Below are 27,357 nucleotides of genomic sequence, written 5' to 3'. Positions count from 1 at the left end.
AACTATGAAACCTTGCGTCTTTTGTCACGTCACGTACAATCTCCATAATGGGGAAAGACCCATGTGTATGACATGGGTCTCGTGACATCACTATGACATCACTATGACATCATCATATATGGAGATATATATATATATATATATATGGAGATCCCTGATGTCATCCACATTAGTATATGGATATATGTTAGAACCTGTTCAAACATTCCATATGTTGATCCATCCCCATCCATCCTTTAGCTTCCTCTTCGATGTGTCCCTTTTGACTGATACCTGTCCATTTAATCTCTAGACGGGCCTGCCCTGCCCCAAAGTTATTTGTGCAGCCGTGCCCGGCAGCCGGCGAAAACTAGAGTTCTCAACAGGCCCGAAAATTAAGGCCCGGCCCTACCTGGGCCCTCATCAAACCCTGTACACTCAAGACACTGCCCCCGCTGACACCCTTACATCTCCATATATGGAACTGACCTGTTCTGACATTCCATATGCTGATCTGACCTCATCAACACTCAAAACACACTCCATATATGGCCAGTCCGTTGCCACCCTTAGATCTCCATATACAGTATGGAGCTGACCCGTTCTGACATTCCATATGTTGATCTGACCTCATCAAACCCTGTACACTCAAAACACGCTCCATATATGGCCAGTGCACAACCTTGCCCTAAATGGCGAGGTCGGTTCTCGCCCTCAGGCGTCTTAAGTACTGGTTGGTAGACTGACATTTTGAAAAGTCCATATCATATCAAATGTGCAATGTATATACTGTAAGTCTATAGAGTGGACAACTGGACATTGCGTGTGTGTGTGTGTGTGTGTGTGTGTGTGTGTGTGTGTGTGTGCGTGCGTGCATGTGTCAGCTGACCTGGAGGGAGAGGAGGAGGGTCTTCCATTCTTTGCTCCAGAGGTCTGAGAGGACAGCGGTGGCCGTCACCGTGAAAACCAGAGTCACCACGATACCAATCTGATAACACACACACACACACACACACGCACACACACACACACACACAGTAAATGTACTATTTACTTAAGTAGATGCCATGCGTGTGTCCGTCCGTGCGCGTCCGTGTGTGTGCGTGTTTGTGCGTGCATGTACCTTGTGGCTCCAGTGCAGGTACAGCCTCTGTCCCTCAGTCAGTAGATACACCGCCACAACCTGTGCAATACATTTACATATTCATATCAACACATTTACATATTCATATCAACACATTTACATATTCATATCAACACATTTACATATTCATATCAACACATTTACATATTCATATCAACACATTTACATATTCATATCATACATTTGCATATTCATATCAATACATTTACATATTCATACATTTGCATATGTTAAAGATCCATAAAGGTCCATTTGGTTAGAATTGTCATGACACTGCAATTTTCATTGGTTCATAAAACCTTCATTTTTTAACTTAAAAACAAAAGCCCAACATTTAAATTTGATGTAGATATATTTGAACAGTTTTTCATATAATTCAAAATGGTGGGTGATCTAAAGGTCAGGGGTCAAAAGTGCTATAGCGCCACCCTGTGGCCAATGGCCGTGGGCTTCGTGTCTTCACCGTTTGGCATAGCCCTCTACCATAATGCCAAGTTTAGCAAATCTGACTGCACGGTACATTTTTGGCAGAAGAAGAAGAAGAAGAAGGAGTAGTGAGGGGGGGGTGCGGTCTTATCATCGTACATCAGCCAATCAAATCATCACACCGACAGCTGTGCATAGGAGGGCCTAGCATCCCTCAAAACACAGACAAATACAACAAGGGACCGTAGGCCCCTCGGGCTTGGCCCCTCAAAAACAAAACAGATCAAACAAGTTTAAATACGAGCTTGTTGATCTGCTACTTTTGATGCTTTTGTGTGACACTGTAGTATTCTTTTATGAAGAAAGAAAATATGGAGAAGAGGTTTCTGCCTGACACTCGCATGCGTGCATGCGTATGCAAGGGTGTGTGTGTGTGTGTGTGTGTGTGTGTGTGTGTGTGTGTGTGTGTGTGTGTGTGTGTGTGTGTGTGTGTGTGTGTGTGTGTGTGTGTTCTCTCACCAGCAGTAGGGCGATGTAAGTGAACAGAGCTGCAGCGAGCACCAGCAGCACCAGAGACCACGGGAACCAGAACCCCAGAGTCCCAAAGTTAAACCTGCATCACACATGCACACACGCACGCACGCACACACATGCACACACAGAACCCCAGAGTTCCAAAGTTAAACCTGATCATAAACACACAATAAATAGTTCATATTAATGTCTGTTTATAGCTACATTCGATAGTTACAGACAGACAGACAGACAGACAGACAGACATGAGGCTGCAAGATATATCGAACATGTACCATCGAGGTATCATCATGTGAGGTGTACATATCTCGAGAGACGGCATTTATCGAGGTAAATAAATGACTATTAGGCGATCCCGATGGCAAAGCACCGTGGAGTGGAGATCTAAGTATAAATCAGGTTGAGCACAGCTGCTCCTCCTGTGTGTGTGGCGGGCGTGCGAGTGTGTGTGTGTGCGTGTGCGAGTGTGTGTGTGTGTGTGTGTGTGTGCCACCCACCAGTCAAAGTCGATGTAGTCGTTCTGGGCTTCCGTCCAGAAGTAAAGGAACACAAAACTCAGGAAGAAGGTGAGAATCAGGAGGCCGAAACTGATACACTCCACCTGCAGCGCACGCACACGCGCACACACACACACACACACACACACACACACACACACACACGATTATGCCAGTGCAGCAGACAGAGGCGTCCAAACAGTGATCCAGTGTGACTGTCTGCACTTTTTCGACTGCAAGCTGACCGTGCAGAATATTGTTTCGACACCACAGCTGACCATGTAGAATATTGCCACCATTGTTCGCAGTGGTGGGGAAAAAAAAGTATCAAGAATCCAAGATGTATTTACTCGAGTGAAAGTATCAATTCCACAATGTAGGAAAAGCTGTGTTACAAGTAAAAGTCTGGTGTTCAAAATGTAGTTGAGTAAAAGTCCAAAAAGTATTGCATCAAAAGGTACTTAAAGTACAGCAAGTAAAAGTTCTCATTTGCATTTTAAAAATGTATATAAAAATCTTTCAAAAATAGCCAATCTACAAGCTCACAACAACGCGACACGTTGTGTGCTAGTAGATCAGCTATTATCATTTTCATTTTTCCATTTCTTTTATTTAGGTTCTGACCTCAATTGCACCCAAAAAACCTGAACATTCAGTAGTTTTCCTGTTGTTTTTCTGGAGGTTTTCTGAATAATTAGCCTAGAAAAGTGGTCCACAGGCAAACTGATTTGCCTGCCATTAACCACATATAATCATCAAATCAAATCAACCTTTATTTATTTAGCACGTTATAACACAACCGAAGTTGACCAAAGTGCTTCACAACAAAAAGACAAAACTTCAAAGCAGAATACATCAAGCATAGAAACATACTGTAGCATATAGAATCAACGTGGGACATGGATAATACTGTACAGTGCCTAAGCCAGGGAAGCCAGGGAATAAAGGTGCGTTTTAAGAAGGGATTTGAAAATATTAATTGTTTGAGCAGCTCTAATATGGGGGGGGGGGGGGGTTGTTCCAAAGCTCAGGGGCTGCCACCGCAAAAGCGCAGTGACCTCTTAAAGGTAGGCGCATGCCTGACAGCGGGTCGCGGGATCCAATCCCGATCCCGACGACCTTCGCTGCGTGTCATTCCCAGTCTCTCTCTCCACTGTGTCTGATCAATAAAGGCAGAAAAGCCCCGAAAATATATTCCAATCTGGAAATCTAGATCCAATCTGGATCTAGATTTGGTATGTCATTCCTCCATACAGTATCGACAAGCAAGGTCCCATAACTAGATTCTAATAAATAATCATACAATACGGAAACAAAACCTCTCGACCTAACATCACAGATAAGTCTATGCAAAGGGTGCATTGCAAGGGGGGTCTGCCATGGCACCCCATATGTCCTCATGGCAGTTCTCAATTGTAAATAGAAAAAAAAAAGAGTTACCAGGCAAGTTAAAAATATCACATAAATTCTGGAAAGAACGTAAACCATTAACATCAAATAAATCACCCAAAGTATGAATCCCCTTGGAACTCCATCTGGTAAAACGAATAGGACGATTGTCCAAAAGCAAACCATCATTGTTGAACACTGGGGAAAGCAAATTCCATTTCAAATCAATCTTGCGCAATTTTTCAGCCGCTCTCCACACTGTTACTAACTGAGAAATGATTGGCCCAAAGCGAACTTTGCATTGATTATTCGTTATGTTTGAATAGATCAGATCTCTCAGTTCAACAGGATGAACCAAACTCTCCTCAAGCTCTCGCCAACAAACCTTTATAGTTGAGTCGAAATATCTTAAAAGGGGGCGAAGAGTGAAAGCCCAATAATATAATTTGAAGTTAGGCAACGAGAGACCGCCATCAGCTCTGGCCCGCTGTAACAAGGAAAGTTTGAGACGTGGGCGTTTCCTATTCCACACAAATTTAGATATAACAGAATGAATCTTAGTCCAATACTGTGCTGGCGGTGGCAGTGGGAGCATAGAACTCACAAAATTAACCCTAGGGAGGACATTCATCTTTATGATTGATACTCGAGCTCGAAGAGAGTTGGGCAATGACGACCATCTGTCTAAATCAAGACAAATTTTGTTCAAAGTGTCACTATAATTGTTTTTAACAGTAGCTTGAAGAGACGGGGACACATCTATGCCAAGATATTGAAATTTGTTCACTACTGGGATTATGGGAGGCAGAACAACAGATCTCATCTCCTCATTTAGCGGCAAAAGGGCTGACTTTGTCTAATTGATTTTGTAGCCTGAGATGGCACTGAACTGATCAAAAATCTTAAGAATGTGTGTAATTGACTGTGGAGCATTCTCAATAAACAGCAGGATGTCGTCCGCATATAAAGAAATACGATGTTGTGTGTTGTTAACTGAGATAGGTGTGATCGCTGTGGACTGACTTACTGTCTGCGCTAACGGTTCGAGCGAGAGGGCAAAAAGGAGAGGACTAAGCGGGCAACCTTGCCTCGATGACCTGCCTATCGTGAACAGTGGAGAACAAATCTTGCCTGTTAATACCATCGCTGTTGGATTTGAGTACAATACCTTAATCAATGTGATGAATGTGGGACCAAATCCCATCTTATCTAGCACCGCCCACAGAAAAGGCCACTCCAAACGGTCAAAGGCGACAGCACCACAGCAGGAGATCGGAGGTCACCAGCTCAGTCAATAATATGCAACAATCGTCTAACATTATCCGTGGCCAATCTGGTGCCTATAAAACCTGTCTGATCACAATGTACCAACCTAGTCATGTAACCCTGTAAACGACGTGCGAGCACCTTAGCAAATATTTTTAGGTCAGCATTCAACAGTGAGAGCGGCCTGTAGCTCCCACATTCCGTGGGGTCTTTGTTCTTCTTCTGAAGTGAAACATATCATGCATGTGCGGACCCAGATCGTCCCAAAACAGAGTGTATAGTTCAGGTGGTATCCCATCCAAACCCGGAGAATCTCTCTTTGTTAACTGACAGATTCTTTACGTTTCCATGACTAACTTGTTCTTTATCCGCAGACAGGGTGAGGCGGGGGGGGGGGGGGGGGGGCAGACAGGGTGAGGCGGGGATGTGCTGTATCAGGGTCCAGAGCTACAGGGTCCCGCCTGCAGTTCCACTTTTGACTACTAATCGGCGGTGGCTTCGACGTTGGCCAGCCGTTCTGGGGACTTGCTCTGGAATGACTCTCAGCCAGTGTTGATTTTCAGAGCAAAATTAGGTTTTAGTTTTAGTTTTAGTCTTTTAGATTTTAGTTAGGGTTGTCCCGATTGGATCGGATGTGTGTCCAGTCTGAAATTCATATCGGAAAATTAATCTAACGGCCCGGGCCGGGACCTGGTCGGGTCCCAACGGGCTTGCAGGGCGTTAGCGTGTGTGTGTGTGTGCACGCGCGCGTGTGCGTGCTTGTGTGTGTGCATGCGTGTGCATGTGTGCATGCGTGCGTATGAGCGTGCATGTACCTTGCTGCAGCAGCACTCTCCCGGCTGTGCTCTGGCTCGTTGATAGCGTCGCCATTGGCAACCGTAGAGACCCGCCAGGCAGGACACAAAGGGCTGGTGTTCATACCTGTCAGTCAATCAATCAATCAATCAATCAAGTGTATCTTCAATGAACTATTCAACCCTTTTCATATCAAGGTCCATTATTTATTCTGCATTTGAGCCACGGACCACCCTTTGATGAGGTTTAGCATATTTTGTTGTCGTTGGATGAGATTTTGTTCACTTTTCCATGCTGTATTGATGTCGGTGCCATTAGGACAGATAACAGGTGTTGATGATGCGTTGTGAGCTTGTAGATCTGCTATTTTCAGACCACATTCCGCAACAGGTGTAAAATCAGGCATTACGACACCATCAAGGCACCGCCAAAATACATTGTAGTCGACTGTAGATTCAGTCGACTAAAACTGTACTAACACTAAAGCGTTTAACCCACTTTAGCTGTAGCAGAACTACAAGCTCATAGGGCGGCAACGAGTGCCACACTACGAGCTTGTAGATCTGCTATTTTAGAAAAATATGTGAAAACGTGGCGCAAATCTTTGAATATATATTAGTGGGGTTCCGTCTCCATGTTAAATTTAGTTGTCATTTACAACTCATGTAAAAGTTTCACTTTCAGTACTAATTTGAAGGTGAGGGTCTATAGAACCATTTTGGTTCGAGTGGCAATCACCAAAATAAAATAATTGGCCTATAGGGGGCGTAGTCAGGTGCCAACCCCCATCAGCCCTACCAAAATATGTAAACTGTTGTAACTTTTGATTAAATTATCCAATCTGAACATATGATATATGTATGGATTCACAATCAGGAGTAGCATTTGGTACTTAAACCTTATTACACATATAATATTTCTTTCCACCCAGTATTGGTGTATATCCACAAAAACAGCAGGAAAAACGAGCTAAAAACTAGTAGTGGGGTCCCTAGACAGACCGTCATTTACAACTCAACAAAAGTTTAACTTTCACTTCTAATTTGTAGATAATGACCTATAGAGCAATTTTAGTTTGAGTGGCAAGTCTACAAATTAAAGAAATATATATTTTTGCCAAATTTCCAAAATGGCCAAAATCGGAATTATGTTTATTTGAAAGATGTCTTAATTTTCTTATTGCTGTTTTTTCTTTGTTTTTCTTGCTATATCAAGTTAATCCTGTGTGAGGAATCAACTGGATTTCAAATATTAATGTTTTGAATAATCTGATATAGAAACAAAATAAAGATGGCTGCCAATGTACATTGAATTACTACATTACGCCTAACTTCTATCCTGTTGAACCTAGAATGGTGATGTTGGTGCCTATACCTATGTTATCATGAATGACTAATTGTATAAAAACAAAATACATATAATAGGACAATATATAATATTTCACAAAAATGAGACAATGCAGTACATATGTGGGGAACTAAAGTTAGATATTGGAATATAATACACCACTCCTGTGTTATATTTGTTTATTTTATTTAATTACTTATACTATGTACTGCCACTATAGGGGGCAGAGTAGCAGGTGTGTCTTAATTGTTCAGACTTGGTAGCTTGTTAGTTACTAATACTAAGCATACTGCAGAAGAGCATGAGCTGCACTGATTGCTCTCTTGTGGTATTGATATTTTGAAGGTAAGCAAAAAAGTTAAACATGTCATGAAGGATCCTAAAGTGTTTTTTATGAATATGGATAGTCATGGAGTACCACGATACGGTCTTCTCCCAGCGCAACTGCCTTGTCGTTTATCTCTTGGGTGAGTTCTACCTTCTGGAATGAATGGTCTGCTGCAAGTGTTTCTTCACCACAAAAGAGACATTTATTACGATTAACATGTGCACCAGTCCGGCATGATCTTCTTGCCAATGCCACAGCACATCCGGAGGCGGCGGCGTGAGAGGGCACGCAAACGTGCTGCTTTCATCGCTAACCTCTTCAAGTTCACCAAGGATTTGCTGGGGCAGAAGCGCAGTGGCAAACTGGCCTCCTCGCAGGAAGACATAGACCAACATCTGAAGCAGACGTACAGCGACCCTGCAAGAGAGCAGGAGTTGGGAGAGTGCAACAACCTCATAGAACCCCCTGAACCAGATGTGCAGTTCGACATGTCGGAGAGGAGGGTCAAATGAACACCAGGGGGAAGGAAAGGCGACGCCTTGTTCAGGATGAGGTGAGAGCTGCAGTGGAGGAGACCAGAACCTGCAAGGCTGTGGGACTGAAGCAACAGGGAGCTTAAACGAGATGGGAGAATGCGGTTGAGAGGAAAGTGACCTGGGCAGAGCTTTGGAAAGCTGAGCCTCACCGCATCAAATTTCTCATCATGGCAGTGTATGACGTGCTTCCAAGCCCGTCAAACCTGCACATATGGGGCATAGCAGAGACACCAGCATGCCCACTGTGTTCCAAGCGAGGGACCCTGGAACACATCCTCAGTTGCTGTACAAGGGCACTTGGAGATGGACGGTACAGGTGGAGGCATGACCAAGTCCTTAAGACCATTGCTGAAGCCATCAGCACAGGACTGGAGTGGTCAAAGCAGGTCCGACCATCTTGTCAGAGCTGGGGACAAGCCAACTCCTGTCAGAAGAACAACATCTGCAGGCATCCTGATGTCTGCAAGAGACTGGCAGTTGTTGGTGGATCTTGAACATCAGCTGAAGTTCCCCAGCCATATTGTAGTCACCACCCTGTGACCAGACATTGTCCTTGTGTCTGAGTCTACCAAGCAAGCAGTGCTGATGGAGCCGACAGTCCCGTGGGAAGATCGCCTGGAAGAAGCCTTTGAAAGGAAGCTCTCCAAGTATGCAGGTCTGGTCAGCGACTGCCAGCAGGCTGGTTGGAGAGCAAGGTGTTTCCCTGTGGAGGTTGGATGCAGAGGTTTTGCAGCCCGGTCATTGGTCAGAGCCTTCAGTAGCTTAGGCATCGAGGGAGAGAGAAAGAGGAGAGCCATCCGCAGTACCACCGATGCGGCAGAGAGAGCCTCAAGATGGCTGTGGCTCAAAAGAGGGGAGTCTTGGAGTCATGGTAGCTAGCTAGCCGTCTGGACACAAGCTCTAGGTCTGATCAACCCTGGCTGGGTCACCTGGAGGAGGGCGTATGATGTTGAAAGACCCGAAACGCCCTAAGATTCCAGGAACATCACTGAGGATGTGTCCAGACTAGGCATCAGTAGATGTATGTACACAGTCTTATAACTAACAAGCTACCAAGTCTGAACAATTAAGACACACCTGCTACTCTGCCCCCTATAGTGGCAGTACTGTACATAGTAACTAATAAAATAAACAAATATAACACAGGAGTGGTGTATTATATTCCAATATCTAACTTTAGTTCCCCACATATGTACTGCATTGTCTCATTTTTGTGAAATATTATATATTGTCCTATTATATGTATTTTGTTTTTATACAATTAGTCATTCATGATAACATAGGTATAGGCACCAACATCACCATTCTAGGTTCAACAGGATAGAAGTTAGGCGTAATGTAGTAATTCAATGTACATTGGCAGCCATCTTTATTTTGTTTCTATATCAGATTATTCAAAACATTAATATTTCAAATCCAGTTGATTCCTCACGCAGGATTAACTTGATATAGCAAGAAAAACAAAGAAAAAACAGCAATATAAGAAAATTAAGACATCTTTCAAATAAACATAATTCCGAAGTTTGGCAAAAATATATATTTTTTTTAATTTGTAGACTTGCCACTCAAACTAAAATTGCTCTATAGGTCATTATCTACAAATTAGAAGTGAAAGTTAAACTTTTGTTGAGTTGTAAATGACGGTCTGTCTAGGGACCCCACTACTAGTTTTTAGCTCGTTTTTCCTGCTATTTTTGTGTATTTACACCAATACTGGGTGGAAAGAAATATTATATGTGTAATAAGGTTTAAGTACCAAATGCTACTCCTGATTGTGAATCCATACATATATCATATGTTCAGATTGGATAATTTAATCAAAAGTTACAACAGTTTACATATTTTGGTAGGGCTGATGGGGGTTGGCACCTGACTACGCCCCCTATAGGCCAATTATTTTATTTTGGTGATTGCCACTCGAACCAAAATGGTTCTATAGACCCTCACCTTCACATTAGTACTGAAAGTGAAACTTTTACATGAGTTGTAAATGACAACTAAATTTAACATGGAGACGGAACCCCACTATATTCTTTCAGAGCGAACGTTTGTAACTATCTTAATTTGCTTCTGGGGGGGGGGGGGGTTCTACAAACATTTGTTTGTAGAATCGTCCTGTTAGGCTGACTAAAATGTGACTAAAACCAATGGAACTTTATTCTAAAGACTATAGCTATGACTAAAACCAATGGAACTTTATTCTAAAGACTATAGCTATGACTAAAACCAATGGAACTTTATTCTAAAGACTATATATCTATGACTAAAACCAATGGAACTTTATTCTAAAGACTATAGCTATGACTAAAACCAATGGAACTTTATTCTAAAGACTATATATCTATGACTAAAACCAATGGAACTTTATTCTAAAGACTATATATCTATGACTAAAACCAATGGAACTTTATTCTAAAGACTATAGCTATGACTAAAACCAATGGAACTTTATTCTAAAGACTATAGCTATGACAAAAACCAATGGAACTTTATTCTAAAGACTATATATCTATGACTAAAACCAATGGAACTTTATTCTAAAGACTATAGCTATGACTAAAACCAATGGAACTTTATTCTAAAGACTATAGCTATGACTAAAACCAATGGAACTTTATTCTAAAGACTATAGCTATGACTAAAACCAATGGAACTTTATTCTAAAGACTATAGCTATGACTAAAACCAATGGAACTTTATTCTAAAGACTATATATCTATGACTAAATCAACATCAACAATTTACCTCTGCAGCAGCTGCCGCCGCACCACCTTTAGCTTCCCCAGCTTCAGTCTGGACACGATGGGCGATCACCCACACACACACATCACTGAGAGAGAGAGAGAGAGAGAGAGAGAGAGAGAGAGAGACAGAGACAGAGACAGAGACAGAGACAGAGACAGAGACAGAGACAGAGAGGGAGACATTTGTAAGGATTTATACTGAATTTAAATACATGTAAATATTATATAAATAAATTAGGAACTCAGCAGGAGTCCCTTCTTCTGTGTGTGTGTGTGTGTGTGTGTGTGTGTGTGTGTGTGTGTGTGTGTGTGTGCGTGCGTGCGTGCGTGCGTGCATGCGTGCGTGCCAGGGGGGCAGTCAGACAGATATTTTGTGAAGCCACAAGTAAATCGGGATTTCCTGAAAGTTCATATAATGGCCTGTTGTGGTGCTGTCATTGGGCCCAAAAAAACCCATAGCCCCATAGAAGTCCATGTATTAATAACTTCACCTAGACTTTATTACCTTAATAAGCATGGTCATGAATACTTTTTGCTTCCAGTCACTAGTTTAAAGTCTCATTTCTAATGTCATAATATTCTTTTTGGAAACTTATGGTCCCATTTATAAAAAAATTTACCATAAAGTCGCGCATGTTCTGAGGGGCGTGGCTACCGTTACAGTCTATGATCTGGATTCCCCACCCACTCGAGTCAAAATAAAAACCCTTACTAAGAAGAAGGGGGGAAGTCCCGCCTCGTTGTCTGGGCCAGCCAATGGGCCAGCTGGGCCCAAACGGATCTAGAAAGATGGCGACTTACAATTCAACTGACAGGCTTCATTTTATGTTCATGTTAGACCCGGGGAACGCTTTGTCCATATTTTTTACAGTCTATGGTGCGTGCGTGCGTGCGTCTATTGGTGAGGTTGTCTGTTCTGCTATACAGCAGTTAATGTTGGACCCTGAAGCCAACCCTGCAGAAGTCCCTTGATGGGTGCTACACCAGAATGCTGCGTGCAGTACTTAACATCAGCAAGACTGTACATGTCACTAACAAGACTGTATGAGGGATTACCAAGGGTGAGCCAGAAAATAGCAGCCAGGAGAATGAGACTATAGCAGGACACTGCCAAAGGCATCAAGAACTGCCAGCCAGAAAACTGGTGCTCTGGGAACCAACACACGGGCACCGATCACGAGGACGTCCTACTCTAAGATACGTGGATGTACAGTACATAAGAACGATGCAGGAACGCAAAGTACCAACGAGCTGGTCACAATTTCTATTAAATTGTGCATTTCCTGTCAGTCAGTCAGTTGTTTGGTTGGTTAGTTGGTCACCACGGATGGAGATCCCTGATGGGAATCCCCATATATGGAGATCCCTGATGTCATCAAAATTGTCCAGCAACTGTACATGACGGATGACCTCAAACCTTTAGATCTCCATATATGGAGCTGACCTGTTCTGACTTTCCATAATGTTGATCCTTTCCCATCCATCCTTCCTCTTCGATGTCTCCCTTTTGACTGATACCTGTTCATTGTTCACGCAGCCGGCATAAACTATAGATCATTCTCAACAGGCCAGGGCCTACCTGCGGGCCCTCATCAAACCCTGTACACTCAAGACATTGCCCCCGCTGCCACCCTTAGATCTCAAGCAAAGGTGCCACATCCTTTTTAAAAGGCCAGAATTACTGCCCTACATAAAAAAGGCAGACCTGTCTCATTACGAGTGACCGGCGCTGACCTCTCTGGCGTCAACAAAGGTCTGGCGCCGTCAACAAAGGGCAAGAATTAAGAATAAATAATGAGCCAAGTGTCCTGGCGTCAGGAGGAGTAATCCAATCGAGGCCGACAGAAGTGTGGGCTTGGGTCCCGCGAGGAGGCGCTCAGCACTGAGCGGTGGAAAAAGTATACTCACAATTTGTACGTTAAGTAAAAGTATCAATACTGCAATATGGAAATACTCTGTTACAAATGTAAATGTCCGGAATTCAATTTGTACTCGAGGAAAGGTACAAAAGTATTTAAAATGTATTTAATTACCAAAAAGAAGTGCTCATTATGCAGATTGTCCCATTTCAAGTTTTCTAAAGTATGGAGACGCATACCACCTGAGCAGCGTGTTTCTTTGTCCCCTTTTCCACTAGCAAGGTGGAACCAGAACTTTCCAGAACCTGAACCTATTTTTTTAGTTCTGGGTTTGTTTCCACAGCGCACAGCGTGGTACGGCACGGTTTCAGACCAGGTTCTCAGAACCTTTTTTCGGCCCTGCTTTTGAGGTAGTACTAACACTGAGTTCTGGGAACCTATGGGCGGGGCCAGCAGCGCTGCTGCTCTCGATTGGTCGAGCTGAGGTGACAGCACCCTGAGCACTGAGGAGACCGGAGCGAGGAGAAGCGCACACAACGCAACAGCGCACATTTTAAACTCCTAAGTGCGACACAGCGACAGCGGACACACAGAAAAATAACCTGGAAAAGCACACAGCCACGAGAGAGGGAGAGACAGAGCTTGTGTGTGCGTGAGGGAGGGAGAGAGAGCCATAAAGCTGTCGCGACGAGTTGTTTGCTTGCAGTTGTTGTTCTACACTACAGCAGCTAGGCTAACTGCAGATAGGGGTGTGTGTGCGTGTGCGTGTGCGTGTGTGTGTGTGTGTGTGTATGTATGCGTGCGTGCGTGTGTCGTGTGTGTATGTGTTTGCGTGCGTGTATGTGTTTGCGTGTGTGTGCTCGCGCGCGAGAGCGCCATATGATCTATTCTAAATTGCACGGTCTGGGAAGAACCTGTTAAACAAGAGAATACCAGCACTCACGGAACTGTCCTTAAAGGAACTTTATTGTTTCGATTTCTCAGAGTATAATTTTTCAGTTCCTTGTTCCTTGTATATATCTATTACCTTCCTTGTCTGGTTAAATGTGGTAATGTGTGGGGGTGGCAGACTTAACAGGTTCTTGAAAGTTCTGGGTTCTGGTTATATGGAAACAGAAGCAGAACTTGGTTCTGGAACTTCACAGGTTCCTGGTAGTTCTGGGATCTGGAAAGTTCTAGTTCTGGTTCTTGTTCCACCCCATAGTGGAAAAGAGGCCTAAGTCAATGTGAGAGTGGAATACAAAACCAACAGCACACCTCTAACCTCACACAAGACATCAGAGTGACTGTATTGATTTGAGCTCATCTTTGTGTGCACTAACAGAGGAACTATGTGTATGCTACATGCTACAGGGGACGGCAGTGGCTCAGGGGTAGAGCGACCGGAGGGCAACCGCAAGGTTCCCCGCTGTTCGAAACCTGTGGGCTCCCCCAGAGTTAGTGTCTAAGTGTCCTTGAGCAAGACTCTGAACCCCTAATTGCTCCCGATGTGCAGGTTGGTGCCTTGCATGGTTTCCCCCGGCATCGGTGTGTGAATGTGTGTGTGAAGGGGTGAATGTAATGCACAATCTCTGTAACGCGCCTTGGATATTGGATAAAGGCGCTATAAAAATGCACCATTTACCATTCATGCCTGTGAGTCACTTTTGGAGCACTCGTGTAGTATGAGTAAAGGGATTTTGTGTTGTATATTTTAATGTATTCATTTTGATTATTGTTTGGAGCCAATGTTTTATACATTCGTGTCAATAAAGTAACTAACTAACTATACAAATATTTTGAAAATAGCAGATCTACAATATCACTCTGAGCTTGTAGATCTTCTACTTTTTATGCTTTTGTTTGAAACCTCAAAAGGTACAGTTTTTTAGACACCCGACAGAGACAAAGGTTCAATGTATCTGTGTGTCCTGCAGTCTCCAATAGGGGTAGGACAAATGGTGATTTGGAATACACCGATGGATGGATCGAAGCAAACATTGTGAAACCGAAGATTCTGTCTCGGTCTAATTGTTTTTTCTGCCAAAATAAAAAAAAACCCTACCAGCATATTCAGCATTCACACAAGACGCCATACAGAAGAGCCGTGATAAAGCCATAAAGTCATTAAAGTAAAACCCATTGTCTCTAGTGGCCATTATGCAGCTGTACTCCATTAGAGCAAAAAAAGGGGTCTTTAAGTAAGTAAGTAAGTAAGTAGCCTTGCAGGAAACAATGGTGCCATGAGGCCCATAGTGCAGCAGATGATCTCCTGTTTCTGTAACCGGACCGGACGCTAGTAGTATGACAGTATGACGCTAGTAGTATGACAGCCTAACCTCGCATCACCAGGCTTTCCACCGCCTCGGAGGAAAGCCTGGTCTCTGTTTCAAAAGTCTGTATGATCCGGGCTGGGGCCGGATGATGTGGTTACGTCATGTTGTAGTATTGTTTTGTAGTCGCCAGACAGGACGAACAGTCGGCGGCAACTTCCTTTTCCCTCTCAATAAAAGCTCTCGTAAGCGAGAGCTTTTATTGAGAGGGAAAAGGAAGTTGTCGCCGCCTGTTCATCCTGTTTGTTGTAGGCAAACCATTGCCTACAACATGACGTAAGCATATCATCCGGCTCCAGCCCGGATCATATACCGAAATGAAATGGTGCCCAGGCTAATGACAGCCACAGGAGGTACTTTACAAGTTGCAGCACCTGCTGGAGGTTATTATAGTTAACTAAAACAAAAAATGAAAAATCTAACATTTCCGTTAACTGAACTAAATAAAAACTAAGTGCGTTTACAAAACTAACTAAAACTAACTGAACTGATAGACAAAATGCCTTCGTTTTTGTCAATTTATTCTCAAGCTAAATCTTTTTTTTTTTTTACTCTGGCCCTTCAATCCTGCACCTCACTTATCCGTCAGGTGCAGGATTGAAAAGATGCAGGATTGAAAAAACTAAAACCAATAAAAAACTAAACTAAAAGTAAGCGTTGTCACAAAAATCTAAACTACATAAAAACTAACGAAAACTAAACTACAATGAAAAATTCTAAACTATTATAACCCATTCTGACCGGGCACCCATTTTGGTGTTGGCATCATGTCGTGCTTTAGCTATTGAAAAATAGCAGATCTACAAGCTCATATCGCGCCACCGAGTGGCGCGATACGAGCTTGTAGGTCTGCTATTTTTGAAAAAAAACGAAGAACGACTGACATTTTTAGAATCTGATCTCAGGTCAGAATGGGTTCGTCAGACCAGCGTGTGTCCAGTGGAAACCTCGTATGAATCTGATCTCAGGTCAGAATGGGATAACCTTGTCGGGCATGATGCTAGTACTGCATGCATGTCGCAGGACTCACCCCCTGGATCTATGGACTCACCCCCCCAATAAATCCAACCCTGGATCTATGGACTCACCCCCCCCCCCCCCCCCCCCCCGATCAATTCAACCCTGGATCTATTGAGTTTGAATCCTGAGAAGTAACAGTTATTTGAGACATAATGAGGTTTCCACTCCAGATAAACATTAGGGTTCCCTTCCTGTCCTGAGGGGGAAGTTATCATCCTTTATGTGTGTCAGTGCGTGTGTGTGTGTGTGTGTGTGTGTGTGTGTGTGTGTGTGTGTGTGTGTGTGTGTGTGTGTGTGTGTATACATATATAATCGATTAGCTTTTGCACTCCTATGCTGATTTACAATGCACATTGCTACAACACACATATGTGTGGCTACTGGCTATAGGCACGCACGCACACACACACACACACACACACTGTTGAAACTACTCCCTCATCTCACTCTTGTTTAAAGGCCTGTCAGAAATTAACCTGACGCTGCCAGATGAGGGCGGTATTGGGTAACCATGTTCCCCAACACAGCACTCATCTGGGATCTCTCAGGGAGTTGAGCTGACAAAAATCCGTTCCGTACCGAACCAATCAGCGTGAGCTAAGGGCGGGATATGTGCGAAACCGGATGTGAAGCTATATAGACACGTCAATATGATTGGTTGTGTTTGCACGCCCACACGGTGATAGACAGACGGTCCCATCCAATCATCTACCAAAAAAGGAACAGCCCCGTCATCGAATTTGCTTCCGCGATCCCAGATCCCAATAAGCTGTGAAACAAATTTGTGTAGCAAGCTTCTTGGATCTGGCAGCGTCAGGTTAGTCAGAAATGGCCCGGTGACCCATTTCAGGCCCTGAACCTTAGTTGAACCATCTCTTTGAAATGTGTCACTCATCTACAGTTGCAGATTTTTTCCCCCACAGTCAGTCAGGGGAAAAAAACACATCCGACACAAAACCCAGCGATATCAAATGACGCCGTTCTACAGAAATTAGAATAGAAGTTGGTTTATATTTTGTGTCTGGTCAGAAATGTTACACCGGAGGACCCCCAGGGGTCCTTGAAGGACCCCCAAGGGTCCTTGAAGGACTAGAATGATTGATAATGAACCAAATTTGGACCCTTAAGTTAAGGGTCTGTAACTCGAAAAGTGGACAAATATTTAGCGTTGAAAGGGTACCAAAGGTAGAGCAGAACTAACATTGAGGATGCTACATTGCAGATGGGGGGGGGGGGGGTGTCAACTGGGGGGCAGTGGTGCAAAAAGTACTCGCATTTATACCCGAGGCTGATTCCCCAAACAGTTTACTGAAAAACCTATACTGTATGTTTCTATATATATCTCAGTGGTTCTCAAAACATTTCAAAATGTCTTCTAAGTCTTAACAGTTTACTGAGAAACCTATGTTTCTATGTCAGTGGTGCTCAACCTTTGTCATGCCAAGGACCCCCATAATTATCTGTATTTGGAAATATATTGTTGTTCCAGGGGACCTAAAGGGGTTCCCGTCCTGACTGGATTAAGTAAAAGTATCAATACTGCAAAAATGTATAGAAGTACTTTGTAGAAGTGTGGCAGTTCTAGTAATTTTACTTGAGTCAAAGTACAAAAGCATTGGCAGTCAAAGTAGTTAATAAGTAATAAGTAGTTACTCTGTGCCTGTGTTTGCCAGCTGGTTGCCAAGGAGACGGTACACAGACGTCTAAAGCCAAGGGTCAAAGTCCACACGTCCACTTCCTGTCAGCGCTGTCATGACAGCACGTCCACTTCCTGTCTGCACTGTCATGACAGCATGTCAGGTCATGTGGTCAGCTCTGGTCACGCCCCTCAGGAGTCATCAGACACTGTCTGCCTTTCTTTCTTTCTTTATTTCTTTCTCTTTCTCTTTCTCTTTCTCTTTCTCTTTCTCTTTCTCTTTCTCTTTTTCTTTCTTTCTTTCTTTCTTTCTTTCTTTCTTTCTTTCTTTCTTTCTTTCTTTCTCTCTCTTTCTCTTTCTCTTTCTTTCTTTCTTTCTTTTTCTTTCTTTCTTTCTAAAAAAAATCACAATAAAACAGTAAGAATGCAAAAATATATTAAAAGAAAAAATCTCAATTGCTTCAAATCAACAATGAAGAAATGATCTGCGCAGCATGTGATCTGCGCAGCATGCGATCTGCAGAGCACGCGAGCCGGCTACAGAACACATAATCATCACCCCCTCCCCCCCCCATATACGGAGTACGGACCACCCTCTTCCAGCTGGGACCAGAGACAAGGGCGTGACCGCACCGCACGACACAACCGAGGGTGTCGATGCTCGAAAAGAAAGGGCCACTTTTAATACTCTGACCTTGCTCTGGAAAAGAGCGTATACTAAACGATGCCTCAAATACATTTTAATTACAGGCAGGCACAGTGTCATCTGCAACAGACAGGAACAAACAGACCAGCCTTCTAGCACCCCCCCCCCCCCCCTCCTCCTCTCTCTCTCATTGGTGCCCTTCCCTGCTCTCCTCTACCACCTCTAATTTACCCCTATCGTCTTTATCATTTTCCGTCAACGTTTTTTTTGGTCCACGCTACCTTCCTTTCAACTGAAGAGGTCGCGTTGCCTTCATCACACGGAACAGAAATGTCACCGTCACCGCAGAAGAAGGTGACAGGATGTCTCGTCTGCATGAGGCACAGACGCCGTGATTAGATCAAAGACGTGGGAAGTGAAACGTGTGTCTGTGACTCACCTTGAGATTAACCCATTTTAGGCTGGGAACCCTTTTTGGTGTTTTAAGCATTCTGTTCTACTTTAGCTATTGAAAAATAGCAGATCTACCACTCGGTGGCGCGCTATGAGAACATTTTTAACTAAAATATTTTCTTCTGGGGGGTCCCTGGAACTACATATTTTGAGATGGGGGTCCGTGGCCCAATAGAGATAATTCTGGGAGTCCTTGACATGAAAAAGGTTGAGCACCACTGACATAGAAACATGGGTTTTTTCTCAAAAATGTCGACATCGGTCCAAAATGGCTTAATAACTCAGCCTGCTGCTGGGTTCTCTCATTCTCTGGGACGCTGTGTGTGTCTGCTTCAGGGCTGTCACGCATCTCATCATCACGAACATTTACTTGACAATTTGTCACACACAATTATTGCGATTAACAACTTGTGTTTTTTGGCATCGAGTATTGGTATCTGCTTATGAAACACACGCACGCACGGCCTGGGCCGTGGCTCAGCGGTCCATGCAGGCATGGTAACTCAGTCTGGCAGTGGGCCGTGGATTCGACTCCCGATACCGACGGCCTTTACTGCATGTCACCCCACCCCCATCTCACTCCCCATTTCCTATCAGCCTACTGTCTAATACTCCCTCTATAAAAAAATATAACATAAAAGGCGAAAGCCACAAACAAACATTTAAAAAAAGAAAGAAACACATGGACGCACGCACGCAACGAAAAGAAACACATGCACGGAAGAAACTAAAGAAAACACGAAAAGAAACACATGCACGCACGCACGCAGCCACGCACTCACGCACGCACACACATACTGTATGCTGGTTGACTCCCACTGTGCTCTGGTTCTCAGCCAGTGGCTCCTTTCTGTCAACAAATTCCTTGCAGGTGTTGGAGTTTGTAAAACGCTTGTTTTCAGTAAAGCAACGTCCTGCTGCCTTCTGCATTATGTGCAATTTCAAAACCCAATGGTACGCAGGTACCCTGACCCTGCAAGATTGCGGCAATATTGAGTTCACAAGTTCCCTCCTCCTGCCTACATCTGGTCTCTCTCAAGCAGAAACGATGAACCCGAAAGCAGCGGGACAAAAAATCTCCATAATAATTTTGAGTTGTAGTCTTGTTAGGCTCTGTTTACAACTTTACGTGTGCTCTGTGGCAGCGCTTCAATATGTCATCAGTCTCGTGTTGATCCCGCCTCTAGCGGCCGCATACGGCCGCATATCGCTCCGATAAGTATTTGATCGGAGTACGTCAAGATGGGAGCAGGAGGAGGAACTCACTGCTGCCTCCATCTGGCGGAGTCATATTAGCACGCATACGCAGGACCCTTGAGTGATTCAAGGTTCAAGGTTGTCTTTATTTGTCTCCCTTGGGAGAATTTGTTCTTGGAGACAGAGTCACAGCTGCATACGAATAACAGACACGTTCACATACGAAAAGGAAAAACACCATGAAACACCCACATACACAAAACAGAGATATTGCACACATTCCCTTGATAAAGTGCAACTAGTCAAAAAAGTGCTTTTGGCAATCTCTGAGTCAGTAAAGTGCATTCGGAAATCTCTGATTGAGCATTTTGATTGACAGGGGAACAAAAGAGTGTTTAAATCTATTATACACACACCGTGGAGTTCTATACCTCCTACCGGATGGCATTAGCTCGTATTCTCGGTATAATACATGCAAGGGGTCAGATACAATATTCCGAGCTTGTCTCAACACTGCTTGTTCAAAGATGGCCTGGGGAGTGATGGGGGGGTGGACATGCCCATGATCTTCCCAGCCATGTTTGCTAGCCTACTTATTGTCTCCACCAGGCCGAAGGCATGTGGGGAGAGTATGTTTTGCACTCCGTCCGTCCGTGTGTCCGTCCGTCCGTATGTGTGTCCGTCCGTGTGTCCGTCCGTCCGTGTGTCCGTGAGCAGCTAATCTCGGCCACCGTTAACCCGGTCCATGCCACATTTTGCACACACACTCCCTGGATGCCCCAAACTTTCCAGAAGGGCCTGTTATAGCGCCACCAGGAGGCCGCTTTGTGCAAAACACCTACAGATTTTGTCCAAACATCACGCAAATTGGTACACAGTCTCTCTAGAGCCATTCAACGAAACCGGTCTTTCAGATTTCTCAGACTCCATCCTGATTGGTTAAGATTGGCTTCCAAAGTTCACAGGAGTGCTCAGTTTCAAACAAAATGCTGCAAATCATGAACACATCGCGTGATTTCCGTGAAATTGTGCACCCACATTCCCACTAGGCCGAGGACAAAATGCCACATGAACAATTTCAACTCAGACTCAAGGTGGCGCTATAACTGGCCGAAAAGTGTTTTTACCTCTAACTGCACGGATCTGTGGATAACTTTGTATGCCAACTCCCTAGAGGCCAAGGAAAAACCTTTGCCTGGAATTTTTCACATCTGCTCTTTATAGCGCCACCAGGAGGCCGACATATGTAAAACACATTTTCTATTATTACTCCTTCAGATTTTATCCAAATTTCACGCAAATCGGTATACACTATCTCCATAGTCATGTGATCAACATGGAGCGCCACCATTTCCCATCTTCCATCCTGATTGGCTAAGATTGGCTTCCAAAGCTCACACGATTCGTCCATTTCGAAAAAAGGCCACAAATCACAAACACAGTGTGCAATTTCCGTTAAATTATACACGCACATTTTCACTAGGCCGAGGACGACATGCCACAATTTTTTCCTCAAAATCAGCCTCACGGTGGCGCTATAACAGGCCAATTCCTGTTTTCAGCTATAACTGCATCGATCTGTATACAACTTATGTATGCACACATGGAAAAACATTGTACCTGCATCCCTCCAACACGAACCTCCGGCCCAAATCTTCCTCAACAGCCTGTTATAGCGCCACCATGAGGCCACAACCTGACCTGCCCTGGTGGAGACCTGTGCCGATTGGCACTTTGTCTAGTTTGAGATTTGTATTTCACAGTTAGATTGCCAAACCAGCTGGACATACCGTATCTTAGGATTGACTCTATACTAGCTCTGTAAAAGGTCAACATTACCAACGAGTGCTTCCAAACACCTCAAAAAATAATCACCTGCAAGGAATTTCTTGACAGAAAGTATAGCTCATAACATGTCTATGGTGCATTTTTCAAAGAGGATAATTCAAGCTTTCCGTGCAGCTGTAATGTTGGTGAGTTTGACGTTCTTTAATATACTCGGATAGGACCTTTCTGTTTAGATGTATATGGGCTGTCAATTGCAAATTGTGGCTAGTTGCCAGCCACCCTGCCATTAACTTAATGACCGCCGTGTGCACTATGGTCTTACCATCTATTTGTCTCATGCACTTGTCATTCCCCCTGTACCTCCGACCAGTCCAGCTGTCATTACCCTACTCTGGACTAATGTTAATGATCTCACCTCTTCATCTCTTACATCCATCTGTTCATCTCTTTTTCTCGCTCTAAACAACTTTTTGGACTCTGGCCATTAATGCTTAAGCAGCGTGAGACACCAGACAGGCATTGGTGTCCCATGCCTGACAGAATGTCGACATTAGCTTAAAGCTGCATTCTGTGGCGATGCACACAGGGACATTTTTAGGAAGAAATATTTAGTTTAATCTAAACAAATCTCCCCACCATGCCAATCGAAACCCTTCACAGACGCCTTCCATATGTCCAAAACCGTATACTTTTCAGGATGATTCAAATTCATAGATATAGCAAAAGTAGCTCACTTTTTATGATTTTGTGTGACACTGCATTATGATCAAATAGGGCGTTGAATTGGCTATTTGAAAATAGCCGATCTACAAGCTCACAACGTGTCGCAATGGGACGCGTGGTGTGAGCTCGTAGATCTGCAGTAGCCTAGTTTTTGAGAACAAAACATGATGAAGCAGCATTTCACTACTATGCACCACAAACCTGGACCAACATGGTGAAGCAGCATTTCACTACTATGCACCACAAACCTGGACCAACATGGTGAAGCAGCATTTCACTACTATGCACCACAAACCTAGAACATGATGAAGCAGAATTTCACTACTATGCACCACAAACCTGGACCAACATGGTGAAGCAGCATTTCACTACTATGCAACACAAACCTAGAACATGGTGAAGCAGTATTTCACTACTATGCACCACAAACCTGGACCAACATGGTGAAGCAGCATTTCACTACTATGCACCACAAACCTGGAACAACATGGAGAAGCAGCATTTCACTACTATGCACCACAAACCTAGAACATGATGAAGCAGAATTTCACTACTATGCACCACAAACCTGGACCAACATGGTGAAGCAGCATTTCACTACTATGCACCACAAACCTGGACCAACATGGTGAAGCAGCATTTCACTACTATGCACCACAAACCTGATCCAACCTGGTGAAGCAGCATTTCACTACTATGCACCACAAACCTGATCCAACCTGGTGAAGCAGCATTTCACTACTATGCACCACAAACCTAGAACAACATGGTGAAGCAGCATTTCACTACTATGTACCACAAACCTGGACCAACATGGTGAAGCAGCATTTCACTACTATGCACCACAAACCTGGTCCAACATGATGAAGCAGCATTTCACTACTATGCACCACAAACCTAGAACATGGTGAAGCAGTATTTCACTACTATGCACCACAAACCTAGAACAACATGGTGAAGCAGCATTTCACTACTATGCACCACAAACCTAGAACAACATGGTGAAGCAGCATTTCACTACTATGCACCACAAACCTGGACCAACATGGTGAAGCAGCATTTCACTACTATGCACCACAAACCTGGAACAACATGGTGAAGCAGCATTTCACATGCACCACAAACCTAGAACATGATGAAGCAGCATTTCACTACTATGCACCACAAACCTGGTCCAACATGGTGAAGCAGCATTTCACTACTATGCACCACAAACCTAGAACAACATGGTGAAGCAGCATTTCACTACTATGCACCACAAACCTGGACCAACATGGTGAAGCAGCATTTCCCTACTATGCACCACAAACCTGGACCAACATGGTGAAGCAGCATTGCACTACTATGCACCACAAACCTGATCCAACATGGTGAAGCAGCATTTCACTACTATGCACCACAAAACAAACCTGGAACAACATGGTGAAGCAGCATTTCACTACTATGCACCACAAACCTGGAACATGCAGCAGCATTTTACTACTATGCACCACAAACCTAGAACATGGTGAAGCAGCATTTCACTACTATGCACCACAAACCTGGAACAACATTCCAGCTTACATTAGGAAATCCCCAACCATTGCCGTTTTTACGTCCAATTTAAAAACACATTTATTTATTTATTCTTCTTCTGTAAAGAACATAATTGTCTTTGTGTATGAAAGGTGCTAGCCTATATAAATAAAATTGCTGTTCCTTGCCTTTCCACCACTGATAACAAGTCTATAGCGCCGTAGACACACCAACGCTGACCCAGGAAAACAGGAGAGCATTTAATAATGTGTCCATGACTGTTCTACTTTCCAGCAACCTTGTTCTACTTTAGCCACAGAAGAATGCGTTGTTGTTGAAGTGTGTGTGTGTGCGTGTGCGTGTGCGTGTGTGTGTGTGTGTGTGTGTGTGTGTGTGTGAGCCACTGGACAAAGTTCCCTTAACACGAATATATATATATATATATATATATATATATATATATATATATATATATATATATATATATATATATATATATATATATATATATATATATATATATCTCAATATTCGGTTTACAAAACCTGATGAAAGATATTTGTGCCATTTGTGTTGAGAACTGGCACCATTAAAACATTAATAGGGAGATTTTAAAAGGTTGCAGCATTGAGATTAGAGGATTCCCGATCCAATGGCTAAGTTTGTTTAAAATATTGAGTGACATTTTTGTGATTCAACCAGTGGATCACCCCAGAATCCCCCGAAGTAACAGTTTTTGGACAGGTTTCCACCCCACAGAGAATATATTGTTGCTGTCCGGAAGAAACCCAATCCTAAAACCTTTGCTGCGTGTCACTCCCCATCTCTCTCTGCCCATTTCGTCTCAGTCTACTGTCCTATAAAAGGCCCGAAAATAAATCTTCATAAACATTGACATTTAACCACTTGAACCCCAGCGTCCCTAACATTCGCCAAAAGTAGCCCAAAACTGTCACGTCCTGTCCTAGGACGTACCACGCTTGGACCGCCGTCCCTACCTTTGCCCCTCTGTTGCCTCCCTTCCCCTGGCTGATTGTGAGACTGTGTCCACCTGCGCTTCTAAGCTGAAGAGACTTTGGTTAATGAGCATGGAGGTATATTAGGGACTCTGTGTTATTGGTTAGGTTGCTCTATTATAACAGTGTTTCCCAAGAGTGGGACTTTATGTTATGTATGCCCTGGGAGGGTTTCTAAGTTAACCGTCTTCCTGCCATTGCCGAAGCCCTTCGGCAATTGAAGCATTAATTTGATATTAACGCTTGCTGCCATTGCCGAAGCCCTTCGGCAATTGCTCTTTTATAGTGCTTATGATTGATCAAGCCATAATGCTACTCACGTTAGCCGGTTAGCTAGCATTGTTGTTAGCACTGCACTGGATCGTTCATATTAATTCACCGTCGCCATAAGAATCCATTCTATCCGTTTCTTTCAATCGCCTGTATCTCCTATTCCTTGTCCCAGATGGCATTTTTGGTCAAAACAGCGTTTCTTTGACGGCACGAGCCGACGTTGTGGAGTGCTAAAATGTACCGGCATGATTCGATCATGTAAACAAAGGTTGTCTTGGCAACGTAAAGCTGGCAGGGATAAGCTCACTTCCGGTTGAGGCAAAATGTGGCTTTTCAAAATAAGAGCTCAAATTAAAAAAATGCTGGCATGAATTAGGTCCTAATTTCTCAATAAATGGCAGCAGTAAAAGGGTTAAAATAAAAGTACTTGAGTGCAAGTCGTTGTTGCCTGGATTATTCTGCATACGGGTCCAAATACTGAGGTGTTCCTGACACAAAACGAGTCACTTTGATCTGCTGTTTCTGGCGGAGATCTAGGCTTGGGCAATATATCGATATTACCATTTATCGCGATATTTGAAATCAATATCGGTAATATCGTGGAGTATATAAATAATATCGAATACCGATAATACCCAATATCGTAATTTTACCGTCATGTAAATATGGATTTTCTTTTAAATAAACATCTACATTACTGTATGTGTGTGTCTGTGAGATGAATTTACAAGTATTTAATTTTAAACAACTATAATTTGCCTAATAACTTAGTGTCCATGCATTGACTGGCACTGACGCTGAATTACGGCGACGAGGCGAAAGCAGCATTGTCGGACCGCCTCCGCCCAGGAAAGCAAACAAAACATGGCGCCGGTGAGAGTAACAAGTCCTAGCAAGTTGGTTCGTAAAAGAACATCTGGGAATACTGCTGTTTGGCAGCATTTCGGGTTCCAGCCAAATTAAAAAGGCTGATAATCGATCATACCGATAATCGCAATATTATTCACGTTATCAATACCGATATCAAAAAATCAATATCACCCAAGCCTAGGTACGCCACAAATCTCTTTGCCAGAAACAGCAGTTAAAAAACTCAGGTCAGTTTTACTATACATAATAGACTGGGGTCTAATGCTTCGTTCACACTGGCAGATGCAAAAGATGCAAAGACGCAAAGCTACACAGCGTATTTGCAGCTCTGTGGTTCCCAAATTATTCAGGTGGTCGAGAGTCTCAGAAGAGAGAGAGAGGCAAGCTGAGAGGGAGACAGTGTAGGAGAGACAGACAGTAGGACAGCTGAGAGGGAGACAGTGTAGGAGAGACAGACAGTAGGACAGCTGAGAGGGAGACAGTGTAGGAGAGACAGAAAGTAGGACAGCTGAGAGGGAGACAGTGTAGGAGAGACAGACAGTAGGACAGCTGAGGGAGACAGTGTAGGAGAGACAGAAAGTAGGACAGCTGAGAGGGAGACAGTGTAGGAGAGACAGACAGTAGGACAGCTGAGAGGGAGACAGTGTAGGAGAGACAGACAGTAGGACAGCTGAGAGGGAGACAGTGTAGGAGAGACAGAAAGTAGGACAGCTGAGAGGGAGACAGTGTAGGAGAGACAGACAGTAGGACAGCTGAGAGACAGACAGTGTAGGAGAGACAGACAGTAGGACAGCTGAGAGGGAGACAGTGTAGGAGACAGACAGTAGGACAGCTGAGAGGGAGACAGTGTAGGAGAGACAGACAGTAGGACAGCTGAGAGGGAGACAGTGTAGGAGAGACAGACAGTAGGACAGCTGAGAGACAGACAGTGTAGGAGAGACAGACAGTAGGACAGCTGAGAGGGAGACAGTGTAGGAGAGACAGACAGTAGGACAGCTGAGAGGGAGACAGTGTAGGAGAGACAGACAGTAGGACAGCTGAGAGACAGACAGTGTAGGAGAGAC

The 27,357-nt window shown here is 43.7% G+C and overlaps 1 protein-coding gene across 1 annotated transcript in view; it reads right to left on the bottom strand.

Annotated features, from left to right (window-relative positions):
- LOC310863990 (glycerophosphodiester phosphodiesterase domain-containing protein 5-like) overlaps nt 1-22,319 on the bottom strand; it is a gene marked incomplete at its 5' end in the record, with an annotated part of 46,116 nt that extends 23,797 nt beyond the window's left edge. The window contains 8 exons of the mRNA XM_083772523.1: nt 869-967; nt 1,103-1,162; nt 2,069-2,162; nt 2,581-2,684; nt 6,051-6,156; nt 10,987-11,052; nt 18,740-18,829; nt 22,312-22,319. Of these exons, the coding sequence (XP_083628649.1) occupies nt 869-967; nt 1,103-1,162; nt 2,069-2,162; nt 2,581-2,684; nt 6,051-6,156; nt 10,987-11,052; nt 18,740-18,829; nt 22,312-22,319 (627 nt within the window). The remainder of the gene's footprint in view (nt 1-868; nt 968-1,102; nt 1,163-2,068; nt 2,163-2,580; nt 2,685-6,050; nt 6,157-10,986; nt 11,053-18,739; nt 18,830-22,311) is intronic.
- Nucleotides 22,320-27,357: the final 5,038 nt, after the last annotated feature.

This window comes from Protomyctophum parallelum (assembly GCF_964188405.1).
Source record: "Protomyctophum parallelum genome assembly, chromosome: 9".
NCBI lineage: Eukaryota > Metazoa > Chordata > Actinopteri > Myctophiformes > Myctophidae > Protomyctophum > Protomyctophum parallelum.
Note: the sequence above shows the minus strand (reverse complement) of the source record. Positions and strands in the feature narration are given on the sequence as shown.